The sequence below is a fragment of the Carcharhinus amblyrhynchos genome, chromosome 6 (genome assembly GCF_965287045.1).
Source record: "Carcharhinus amblyrhynchos chromosome 6, sCarAmb.v2.hapA, whole genome shotgun sequence".
Classification (NCBI taxonomy): domain Eukaryota; kingdom Metazoa; phylum Chordata; class Chondrichthyes; order Carcharhiniformes; family Carcharhinidae; genus Carcharhinus; species Carcharhinus amblyrhynchos.
This window is the reverse complement of record NC_137329.1, coordinates 106,339,433-106,351,945: the sequence shown is the minus strand read 5'-3', so window position 1 is coordinate 106,351,945 and position 12,513 is coordinate 106,339,433. Positions and strand designations below refer to the sequence as shown.

Sequence of the window (12,513 nt, the reverse complement as noted above, 5' to 3'; positions counted from 1 at the left end):
AGTTTATGGAACTCTCAACTTGCACAATCCATGAATATTTGTATTCTGCAAGCACTGCCCATCACCAGCCTTGGGAAGCCAACTGAAACATTCAGCATCCCCATCGCAAGCACAAAATCATTTTCAGTAGCAAAGTGACACACTGTATCAAAACGTAAGCTTCCAACACTGTCATTCCTGGTAACCAAAATTGAGCTCCTACTACTGCAGGCCTCATTTCAAAGTCTACTTTTATTACCTTTCTATTAATAATTATGGAGTGTTGGCACTCCACTATAACACGAGGCCCACAACCTGAGAGAGTACATATAAAGGGCAGCTGGTTTCAGCAGTCTACTATTAATAGTGACCTGCTATGAAGTGCATTAATACATAAATGAAAAAGTGCATTTTTTTCCCATCATATAGCCATTGACACGATCGATGTCTGCACATAATATGGCCTATGAAACCACGAAAAATCCCTCCTAAAATGGGGGTCGATTTATACACGCTGTGTGGGTATTTGCCATCATTGTCATTCACCAGACAAGGTCTGCTCTGTATGTGTCTGCTCTAAACCACTGTGCATCTTCTCAATACAGCCCTCTTGATCCCTTGCACCCAGGAACCACACACATTTATCGGGGTAAAACTAAGGCCAATTCCTAATGCAAGAGTTATGTTGCAGCTGAAGAAGAGGTGGGATGAGGGTCAACTTATATACCGAGTTACCTTATATGCCACAATTTATGGGATGTACAACGTGACCCATTAGCATGCTTTCAAACAGAAATATTCACTATCATCATCTTGGAATTATCAGTCAACCACAAAGAAATTGTCAGGATTTTAACATCTGGGTCCCTTAGCTTTTATGATAATAAACAGGTTAAAACATTACACTTTTAAAAAAAAGCACCACTTCCTCGTTAATACCTTTAACACAGTATATCATCCCAAGGTGTTTTCCAAGACATAATCAGACATTAGGTGAGATCAAGACAATAAGAAGTCTTACAACACCAGATTAAAGTCCAACACATTCATTTGGAATTATGAGCTTTTACAGCACTGCTCCTTCATCAGGTAAGGGTCTCACTCACTCCGAAAGCTTGTGATTCCAAATAAACCTGTTGGGCTTTAATCTGATGTTGTGAGACTTCTTACTGTGTTTACCCCAGTCCAACACTGGCATTTCCCCATCAGATCAAGACAATGGAAGAGACAATCAAAACTTAGTTCAAAGAGATACATTCTGAGGTGGGATCGAAAGGAAGGTAGAGGTGGAGTGGTTGAGGGTGGGAATTAGAGTGTGTAATGACTTCAACGAGACCCATGAGGCTGGCCTCTTGGAGTATGAGCTTCCTGCTTGAGTCATAATTGCTTGCCCAATCAGGGAACCTCACCTGTATATAAAAATTAGGAGCGTCAGAGTTGGATTCTGACTGTGTACCTGAAGCACTCGAGGAGCGGGATTGAGTTTATAAATAATGGGAATCTGGTGAAGGGATACCAGCCTCTAAGGAGTTATTTCAGGGAACATTTAGAATTCCATTGCAGCTGAATACGTGCCCTCTTCACCAACTTTCCAATGATGCAAATAAATTGTAGTTACTAAACTTCTCTCAAGTGGTTATGAATAAACAGACTGTTTTAGACCAGTCAATTGCATCAAAGCAGATTACCACTCATTTATTGCAGAGAAACCTTTTTGTTTACTACACAACATGCTGCTAAAGAAGCATATTGCTAAAACTACCAACAAATCCAAAACACAGTTGCATAGTGATCCTTTTTTTATTGGCGTGCCAGAAATATTTGGTTGACTACACATGATTAGAATTTAAAGTGGTTCAACTATAAGAAGAATGTATCTGTTTGCTCCGAGAACATAAGAAATAGGAGGAAAATACCATACAGGCCATTGAGCTTGCTCTATTATTCAACATAATCATGGCGCACCTTTGGCTACAACTCCATTTTCCCACCATTCTCCATATTCCTGATTTCCCGGAGACATCAAAAATCTGTTTGTTTCTGCCTTAAGTATGTGCATCCACAACCCTCTGGGTTAGATCATTCAAAAGACTCACAATCCTTTGAGTGAAGTAATTTCTTATGATCGCACACCTAAGTGATCAGCCCTTGTACTGAAACTGTGGCCCCTTGTTCTAGATTCCCCAGTCAGGGGGAATTAACCTCCCAATATCTACCTTGTCAAGCCCATCCATAAGCTTGGATGAGGGCACCCTCTTATTGTTTTAAACTCCAGAGAATGTTGACGCAATCTATTTTGTCTCTCATCAGAGGGGGCAACCCTTCCATCCCAGGGCCCAATCGAGCGAACCTTTGCTCTATTGCGTTCAAGTATCTCTGCTGAATAGGCCAATCTCTTCTGCCTGTTCAGAATTCGGTTTGCAACAGTTGGATGAAATTATCAGAGTTTTTAGCTTGTTTAGTAATGTATGCTTTTTCTTTTGCAAGTTTGTCTGAAACCAGCGGTACCCACTGCATTATCTGCCTCATAGTAGGTACCACAGTGATTTTTTTATAGAACAGAATCATAGAATCCCCACAGTGAAGAAGGAGGCCATTTGGCCCATCAAGCCTGTACCAACAACAATCCCACCCAGACCCTACACATTTACCCTGCTAATCCCCCCTGACACCAAGGGCAATTTTAACATGGCCAATCCACTTGGCCTGTGGGAGGAAACAGGAGCATCTGGAGAAAATCTACGCAGACAGGGGGAGGACATTCAAATTCCACACAGTTACCCAAGGCTGGAATTGAACCCGGGCCCCTGGCGGTGTGAGGCAGCGGTGCAAACCACTGTGCCACCCTCTGTGGCAGCTTTTCTGCAAGAGTGCGAAGATGCTTTCTCTTATTTTCCAGCAGGAATCTCTGGCTGTTTGCATGGAAGTGGGAGGAGAGGTGACTTTTTCACCACCCACCCCCTCCGCCCCAACATACTCCCAGGGTTAAGGTTCTGGGACCAAGGAATTAAGGAAACTAGATGCAATCCAAGAATTAAAAGGAGGCCATTCTAAATTACATGCCTCAAAAGTATCCCCTGTCATTTTATTTGGCTACTGACACTCCACAGACCCAAGTCAATGCTTCAAATTTTTCTTTCTAAGGAAAATGGTTTTCTGAAAAATATACAACAGGCTAAATAGAAAACATAATGTGGTATTGCGAGTATGTCTGCAGGAGGATCCGGCATCAAACGTGAAATGATAAAAGTAAGGATTCTTTATTTATTATCCCCAGCACCTAGGAATAAATCAATGCTCCGTGATTCAGTTCCTCTCTCAAAATCTAGCTTGTAAACAAAATCAATAGAAGATTAAAAACAGAAAATGCTGGAAATACTCAGCAGGCGACAGTAGAAGATTATTTGTGCAGAGCTCACAGTGGAAATAAAACAAAATGATGCAACAACAAAAATAAATCACTGTTTCTGATGAGTTGCTACTGATCCCATCTTCAAGATGTTTTTCAAAGTCAACCTGGGAGCACAAACTGAGATTCTTTGAAGGGTAGATGTGGTCATTAGTGAAGAATGCCACATTTCAATCCTGTTTGCGAATGATGTGTAAATAAAGCCTCCCGAAGGGGCATTCTTGAACACGGTAGAGCCATGGGGCACCAAAGCGCAGGTTAGACTTACCGGGGATACTTTGTCTTCTAACTGCCAAAGTGCCGTCGGAAGCTTTTGCCGGGTTTGTAGATTTGGCGTATGGTCCCTCATCTGTAAAATAAAAATTGTGGATCTGTCGGAAAGAATTATGAAAACAATTTCTTCGCTGGAGACAAAATCGTTCCGTGAACTACAAGGCAGCGAGCTGATGTGATCAGTCAGCGAAGCCTCCACATTACCATGGGATTCCCAAATCACCAAGAGATCTGCAAAAGCCAGCGTGTGGTCTTGTTATCATCCTAGCAATGTCAAAACATGACTGGTTTCATATTTAAAAGATCAGCAAGGCAACAAAACAAATGGTAGGAAAATATAATACTCATGGCAAGAAAAGCACAAGTATTACTGGTACACATGTAAGGTAAGAGGGCAGGACTGGGGTGGGGGGAGAGGGGGACAGTCAGAGGTGTCCCATGAGGTGTCAGGCAATGGTAGTTGGGGGTCAGTGCTCTGGATATCCAAATTATAAATGTTTTTAATTCTTCTTTTTCAAGGTAATGGGACTCCCTCGCACATAGAATCCCCACAGTGCAGAAGGCAGGCATTCGGCCCATCGAGTGTGCACCAGCTTTCCAACAGAGCATCTTGCCCATGTCCGCAGCTCCACACATTTACCCCACCATCTCCCTAACACTAGGGGGCAGTTTAATACGGCCAATCCGCCTAACCTGCACATCTTTGGGCCATGGGAGGAAACCGGGGCACCAAAACCCACGCAGACATGTGGCGAATGTGCAAACTCTACACAGACAGTCATCCAAGGTCGGAATTTAACCCAGGTCCCTAGTACAGTGAGGCAGTGCATCTTCGGGACACTCTACAGTTATTATGTCCTGGAGCTTGGGTGTAATAAGCCACTATTTTGGGAAATTCACAGCTGAACCTCCACAACAACAGTAACACAATAGGGCTGACCCTACCATAACTAAGCCAAGCGTGCATTTCGATTCTGCATTATTAGATGTGTTGAAAACCAGCTGATAGGCTTGACACCTAAAAACATGCAGCTCTGTGCGAACTGGAGGTACAAACACAGCTGCGCAAGTTTAGAATGAAATTTAGGCTTATGACGAGCTGTCTGCTTTTCATTGAGATCTTCAGTTCAACCAGTTGAATTTCAGATCTTTACAAAGCAAATGGAGTCCGTGGTAAGTGATGAAATGTCTGTCCGAGAAACTCCCAGCTGTAGTATGTGTAACGGTATGTCAGATATCCCAAAGCTTCACTCCATTCTGGAGCTGAGATTTATGACTGCTCGAAACAAGTTCAAGGTAATGTGGGGAGAAGGTTTAGTAGAGACGTGCAGGGAAGTTTTTGCACAGACAGTGGGGGGCCTGGAATGCACTGCCAAGTGAGGTGGTTGAGGCAGACACGTTAGCGACATTTAAGACTTATTTGGATAGGCACATGAACAGATGGGGAATAGAGGGATACAGGCGGTTGGTCTAGATAGGACAAGGTGATCGGCACAAGGTGATTGGTGGATCAAAGGGCCTGTTCCTGTCTTGTACTGTTCTTTGAAACAGAGATTCAAATTACCTCCTGCCCATAAACACACATTTTATGGTCAGCTTGGCTCAGTGGTCATCCTCATCTCTGACTGAAGGGTTGTGAGCTGAAACACCATTCTAGGAATTTCTGCACATTGATTTGATTTATTTCGTTATTGTCAAATGTATTGGGATACAGTGAAAAGTTTCTTGTGAACTATGCAGACAAAACATACTGTCTGTAGAGTACATAGGGGAGATGGAAAGGAGAGGGTGCAGAGTACAGTGTTGTAGTTACCTATAGGGTGTAGAGGAAGATCAGCTTAATATGTGATTGGACCCTTCAAAAGTCAGATGGCAGCAGGGAAGAACCTGTCCTTGAGTTGGTTGGTGCGTGATGTCAGATTTTTGGATCTTTTTCCTGATGGAAGAGGTGAAAGAAAGGATGTCCTTGCTGCGTGGGGTCCTTGATCATGCTGGTTGTTATTCCGAGGCAGCGGGAAATGTAGACAGACTCAATGGGTGATGAATTGGACATAACCTAGGGCTGACACTTCAGTGCAATATTGAGGAAGTGCTATATTGTTAAAGACATTGCCAAAAGGAAGTCTGGATGAGAAGGTTGACCTTTTGAATGAGACGCTAACTGTGAGACCCAATGCGCCTTTTCAACTGAACGGACAGATACTTTCAAAAAGAAAATCAATGAGTTCCCTGGTGTCTGAGCCAACATTCATCCAACAATTAACATGACAGAAACAAATTCATTGCTCATTCATCTCAGTGGTTGCTGTGGGGTTTTTCTGTTTGAAATTTGAAGCTGTATTTGCCTCAGCAAAAAATTAGATTCTTCAGAATAGGATTCCTAAGTAATGCCTTGTTAAAAACAGAAAATGCTGAAAATCTCAGCACGTCTGGCAACATCTGATTGGAAGTGTTTTGCAACACCAAGAAGACATAAAGTACAGTATGCGTTTATATGGCCCCTTTAACATAGCTACACATCACTCGGTATCTTACAGAGGTGCAATTGGACTCATACTGATAGCAAACCAACGAACAAGGCCTTAAGACAGATGACTAAAAGCTTGGTAGAGGGGTAATTATTAAAGATGGCTTCAACAAAGAAGAAAGAGGGAATGAGAATGTATAAGGGGACGGCGTTCTGAGTATTCCAGGGAAGGGAGAGAGAAATACTGCAGATGCTGGAATCTAAAACAGAAACAGAAAATGCTGGAAAATCTCAGCAGGTCTGACAGCAACTGTGGAGAAAGAATAGAGCTGATGTTTTGAGTCTGGACATCCAGATACCAAACATTGGCTCTATTCACTCTCCACAGATGCTGTCAGACCTGCCGAGATTTTCCAGCATTTTCTGTTTTTGTAAAAAAAGAGAAAGATGTCGGTTGAAGACATAAAGAATGGGAGTTTTAAATTGGAGGAGACTGAATTGATGTGAGATAGCAGGGCACAGGGGTCAATGGGATTGAGTGCAAGGTAGGGTATGGGCAACAGGGTTTTAAATAAGTTTATAATTTACAGCGTGGGGAGATTGGAGACAAACTGAGCATTGGAATTAGTCAAGCCTGGAAGTAACCGAAGCACAGATAAGAATTTCAGTAGAAGGTGGGCAGAGTACATGCTCCTGCTTTTGCATGACACAGGGTAGTTATGGCCAGAAATGGTTAGATGTCTGCAAGCTCACTTCTGTATGTGCATCAGCTAACCAAGTACGATATGGTCAACAAAGTTCTGAATCTGGATGACCCTTTGTCAGAGCCATCTGATGAACGGCCACTTCAGCGTCATCCAGACACGAAATGTTGGCTCTGTTCTCTCCCCACAAATGCTGACAGACCAGCTGAGATTTTCTAGAATTTTCTGTTTTTGCTCCAGATTGCAGCATCTGCAATATTTTGCTTTTATGGTGAAGTCAGTATTGACGATTGGATTCTCTGAAAACAGATTTAGTTCGCAGAGTTGATTGTGTCAACTGCTTTTATTGCCATAAAGCAGGTCCAGTCTTACAGATACAGGTGAACACTACAACCCTTTAGCCAAATGGAAACCTCTTGGTAGAAAGCAAGAGGGAATTTCAATCCTACATGTTCCTTCCAATTTGGGATAATGAGATACTTCACGTTTCTGATGAGGAGAGGTTGCCTAAATGGAATATGTCCACCTAACAAGTTCAAGTTTCCACCATGTGAAAAATGGTTCAATATTTCTATGCCCACGAAAGCCAACACTGATTCTCTCAAAAACTGACCATTTAAACGACCATTATCCTACAGCATTTCCTTTCTTTTACTTTTCCATCTTTATATCCAGGATCAAAACAGCATTTGAGTTCAAACTTGCAATAAAATCAGATGGATAACACAAACATCATATTGTTTGAGCCCAATATTTAAATAGAGGCCATTTCCATGAAGTATTTGTGAGACTAATTAAGAGTGGACTAAAACTTGGTCAGTTTTCTCCCTTGTTCATTGATAGCTATTAAAGCCAATTGCACCATCCTTTGGTCATTCTTTTTAAGTTTATATTTTATTTATTAGTGTCACAGGTAGGCTTATATTAACACTGCAATTAAGTTACTGTGAAAATCCCCTACTCACCACACTCTGGAGCCTGGTTGGGTACACTGAGGGAGAATTTAACCTGGCCAATGCACCTAACCTGTAGGAGGAACACAGACAAACCCACGCAGACACAGGGAAAACATGCAGACTCTGCACAGGCAGTGACCCAAGCCAGGATCGAACCTGGGTCCCTGGCGCTGAGGGGCAGCAGTGCTGTGGCCCTTCCCACCTTGGATCTGCTAATTTGGCAGAGGGTTAAAACCAAGGATCTTTTTTGATTCTTTCAGCATATACCACGTTTTCAGTGTCTTCGTTTCTTTGGCTCCTCCTTCTGTGATGACGTGTGCCGCAATTCAATTATTTTTATACCCATCCCCATCCCCAGAGGTTGCCTACATGCAGTTCTGCTAATTTGGCAGAGGGTTAAAACCAAGGATCTTTTTTGATTCTTTCAGCATATACCACGTCTTCAGTGTCTTCGTTTCTCTGGCTCCTCCTTCTGTGATGACGTGTGCCACAATTCAATTATTTTTATACCCATCCCCATCCCCAGAGGTTGCCTACATGCAGTTCTGCACATTGCCCCTTGCATCAGAGGGGCATATTTCAAAATGGATCGAAGTGTTGTTACAGGCTTTCCTCTTTAATAAAGTGAAGCCATGATCATGAAGGACAAAGATTGCCTCTTTATCTTTTGGCTAAGATCATGCATAGGATCAAGCACGAGATCAGGTGTTATATCTGTTCTTGTCAGCTTAGATCCAGTACATCTCTTTTGTGGGGCCATGAATTGAGTTCCATTTGTATTGGCTTTAGGAATAAGCAAGGGGATGGATTAAAGGCTTGTCCTGCGCATTGGCATTGTGGTTCAGAAAGGAATAAATGCTTCATAGCATTGCAATCAACTGCAGTCCCCAATTATGAAGCATAACATTGAACAGTACATTGAAGAGTGAGTACAACCAAGAGAAGTATATATGAGGAAGACATTCATTTTGTGTCGAGTATAATATATTGTAAATACATTATTTATATCACTGGTGAAGATGTTCTGATTAGTAAGGTATAAAGTTCCAAATTGTATTGCTTTGCAGCTATGGGGAAGCTAAAGGGTTAATGGTGGAAAAAAGTACACTCTTTCCACAGAGCCATCGTTGCTATTTTAGTGCCAAAAGTGGATCTCAGTGTCATGTTGTTTGGCAAATGGTGTCAAAATGGCACCAGTGACTCTTGAGGTCAGATGGCCAGGCCACATGTAGGTAAGGGAGGTGAGGTAGCCAGGTCACACGTCGGCAAGGGGCAATGTGCAGAACTGCATGTAGACAACCTCTGGGGATGGGGATGGGTATAAAACTAATTGAGTTGCGGCACACATCATCACAGAAGGAGGAGCCAGAGAAACGAAGACACTGAAGAGAAAGTCGCATGACCAGACAGCATTATGGAGCAAGGAGTGAAAGCAGCAGGGCTGCTCCAACTACTGTTTCAATCATTTGCTTAATATATTCTGGCAACTTGTTGCACTAAAATCAAAATCACTTGTCTTGCCAAGAACTCAGTTGGGGGGGGGGGTGCACGGGGGCGCAGGTAAGTGGCGTCCACGAAAAGATCAGCCATGATTTTATTGAATGGCGGAGCAGGAACTATGGGCCGGATGGCAAACTGCTGCACCTAGTTCTTATGTTCTTTAAAATATAAAGAACAAAAATAATACAAATTAGTCCGATTCACTGTCCATACTAATATGGAGCTCACTGCTGTGAGATCTCTTTTAGAGATATTCCTGTGTCTAATCAAATGATTTGAATACCATATTGCTGTGAGACATTCAGAACTTGTAACACTTGGTTCAAAGTTACAAATAGTGCAATGAAGGTAACAATTCTGCTTTCTAAAACATCTGACTTGAATCAAACAACAAGCACCAATCATTCCAATTTAGTGGTGGAAGCAGAGCTAACAATGACAGAGATAAAAATCAAATTGGACGGCATGGTAGCACAGTGGTTAGCACTGCTGCCTCACAGCGCCAGGGACTCGGGTTCAATTCCCTGCTTGGGTCACTGCACATTCTCGCCGTGTCTGCGTGGATTTACTCCGGGTGCTCTGGTTTCTTCCCACACTCCAAAGGTGTGAGAGTTAGGTTGATTGGCCATGGTAAATTGCCCCTTAGTTTCAGGGGGACCAGCAGGGTAAATACTTGGAACTACAGGGATAGGGACTGGTGGGATTGTGGTCGGTGCAGACTCGATGGGCTAAATGGTCTCCTTCTGCAATGTAGGGATTCTATATTCTGTACTCTTCCCATCTGACATCTGAAAAATGGGCACAAAACATTCCAGTGCAGCTGCCTGTGAACAAATTGCACAAGCGCTAACTCTCCATGCCCAAAGTATGATGCCCATTTGTTATTGAAAAAGGTGCCCAAGGCTGACACATAAAATCAGCTTTCATTCTGATTAGTAAATTCAGGGTCTACAATCTACTGAAAAGGCTTCTTGCTGAAATGGGTCACCAACAAGCAGAGCAGGCATCAAGATTCTCCAGAATCCATCAACCACTAAGCACATTCTAAAAGGTCAAATGGTCCTATGGAATCAGGAGTGGGGATGCTTCTTTAACACCAGGGAAATCGCAATAGTTGCCCCACACCTACAGCTCCTGCATAACCAACTTCAAGCCTCACCCCCACTCCCAATCCCCACCCTCAACTAACTCAGGGGCCACTGCCAGCAACGCAAGGTTCCCTAATGGTGATCCGGTCACTTTTTCCCCTCTTGCTCAGACATTGCACATTGTTCAGCCATCATCCACAATGGAGGTTATATTGGAAGATCTGTGCTGAGATATTCAGCATTGCCTACACATGATGCACACACGCAGAGACACACACACACACACACACACACACACACGCGCAGAGACACACACACACACACACACACACACGCACACACACCTCTCCTTGGATACCATTGAGAAATCAAAAAAAAAGTATCTCTTGAGGACCAGTTCCTGATGAAAAGCCAACTGTAGACTGGGCAGCTTGAATTCCTTGGCAAAGTTGACTGACCCTTCTAATTCGGTCAGACTGCTATACACATACTGTACCAGATATCTGGAAAGGCACGAAGACACTGCAGAAATTGATTTGGTCAAGCTTCTATATTTAACTTGATCCTGTGCTAGATCAATTTTCACACAACCACATGCAATCATTTTCAGATGATTTACATTTCGAAGTATAAACCGGCTGGCATTGCACAAGAATTGCATTAATTAACTGCACCAATAAATTCCTGCTCAGGCAAGTACAAACAACACACAATGTTCATCTGACTAAAAATAAAGGCAGGATTCTTCTACTGCACTTTATTAACACCCATCCAATACGAAAGGACATGGGGTGCGGTCTTCCATTTTGGGCCTAATCAACGATCCAGGCACAAAATCATAGGGTGGCACGGTGGCACAGTGGTTAGCACTGGTGCCTCACAGCGCTAGGGACCCAGGTTCAATCTCCAGCGCAGGGTACTGTCTGTGAGGAGTCTGCCCATTCTCCCTGTGTCTGCATGGGTTTCCTCTGGGTGCTCCGGTTTCCTCCCACAGACTGAAAGACCTGCTGGTTGGGTGTGTTGGCTGTGCTAAATTCTCCCTCAGAAAAGGCACCGGAGTGTGACAATAGGGGGATTTTCACAGTAACTTCATTGCAGTGTTAATGTAAGCTTACTTGTGATGTTAATAAATAAACTTTAAACATTAAAGCAGTTTCTCCCCCTCAAGTTTCCACTTAAACCCATGTCAGCAAACACAAATGCTGGAATGTTACTGCCTCGCCCACCCAAACCCAACACAGAATGCCGTTCTGCGAGCCTCAACCACCCCAAATTCTGGTCAAAATCTTTCATTGGTGGGGAAAAATGTTGGAATACGTAAAAAAAAGTGTTGGTTTAAAATATATTCCGAGTGCTAACACGGTGTAAATTATTAAAGAGCTGAAAATGGGTTTATCACAAAAAGTAAGTTTTTAATCAGACTGCCTACTCTACCAATTGACTGGCTTATTGTCATTAATTGAATGTGACTTTAAGAAGCTTTGTATTGACATACTGGACTCAGTTTCTCAATAAGACTGTAAAAATTCAATAGCTTGTCAAACATATAACACCATTTTTAAAAGTCTTCTTAAATCTCCAAACAAAAGGAATTAATACAATCTCACAATTTGATCCAGGGCATTGCCAGTTTGGTGAACAAGGCTTGCTTCCGACATAATGTGCTTTAAAACCCACAGCAACAGATTGTGGAAATGCCGAATTGTGCAGAGTGCAATTTGATATTTATATTCCACAATCTTTTGCAGTGATTTGGCCATTGGTTAAGTTGCCCCGAAATACACAGTACAACCCTGCAGGCCAAGCCATACAAGTGAGAAACATCCCCTTTATTAGACTGAAACTGTTCTGCAATTTAACAACAAATCTCAATGTCAATTCAGAAACCTCCACTACTCCCCCACCACTCAAAAAAAACAACTCATCAACAGTTTTTGGAGAAAGTGACTGACTACTACCTATAATAATTTTATATTCATAGAATCATAGAACACTGATAGTGCAGAAGGAGGCCATTCAGTCCATTGAGCCTGCACTGACAACAATCCCTCCACCCCCTGACACCAAGGGGCAATTTAGAACATAGAATAGTACAGCACAGTACAGGCCCTTCCACCCTCGATGTTGTGCCGAGCTT

General features: G+C 42.7%; 1 protein-coding gene across 3 annotated transcripts in view; it reads right to left on the bottom strand.

Moving 5' to 3' along the window:
• Positions 1-12,513, bottom strand: part of grip1 (glutamate receptor interacting protein 1) — a 259,690-nt gene that overhangs the window by 119,777 nt on the left and 127,400 nt on the right. For all 3 annotated transcript variants that reach the window (XM_080191139.1, XM_080191140.1, XM_080191141.1), the window contains exon 2: positions 3,657-3,737. In XM_080191139.1, the coding sequence (XP_080047265.1) occupies positions 3,657-3,737 (81 nt within the window). The remainder of the gene's footprint in view (positions 1-3,656; positions 3,738-12,513) is intronic.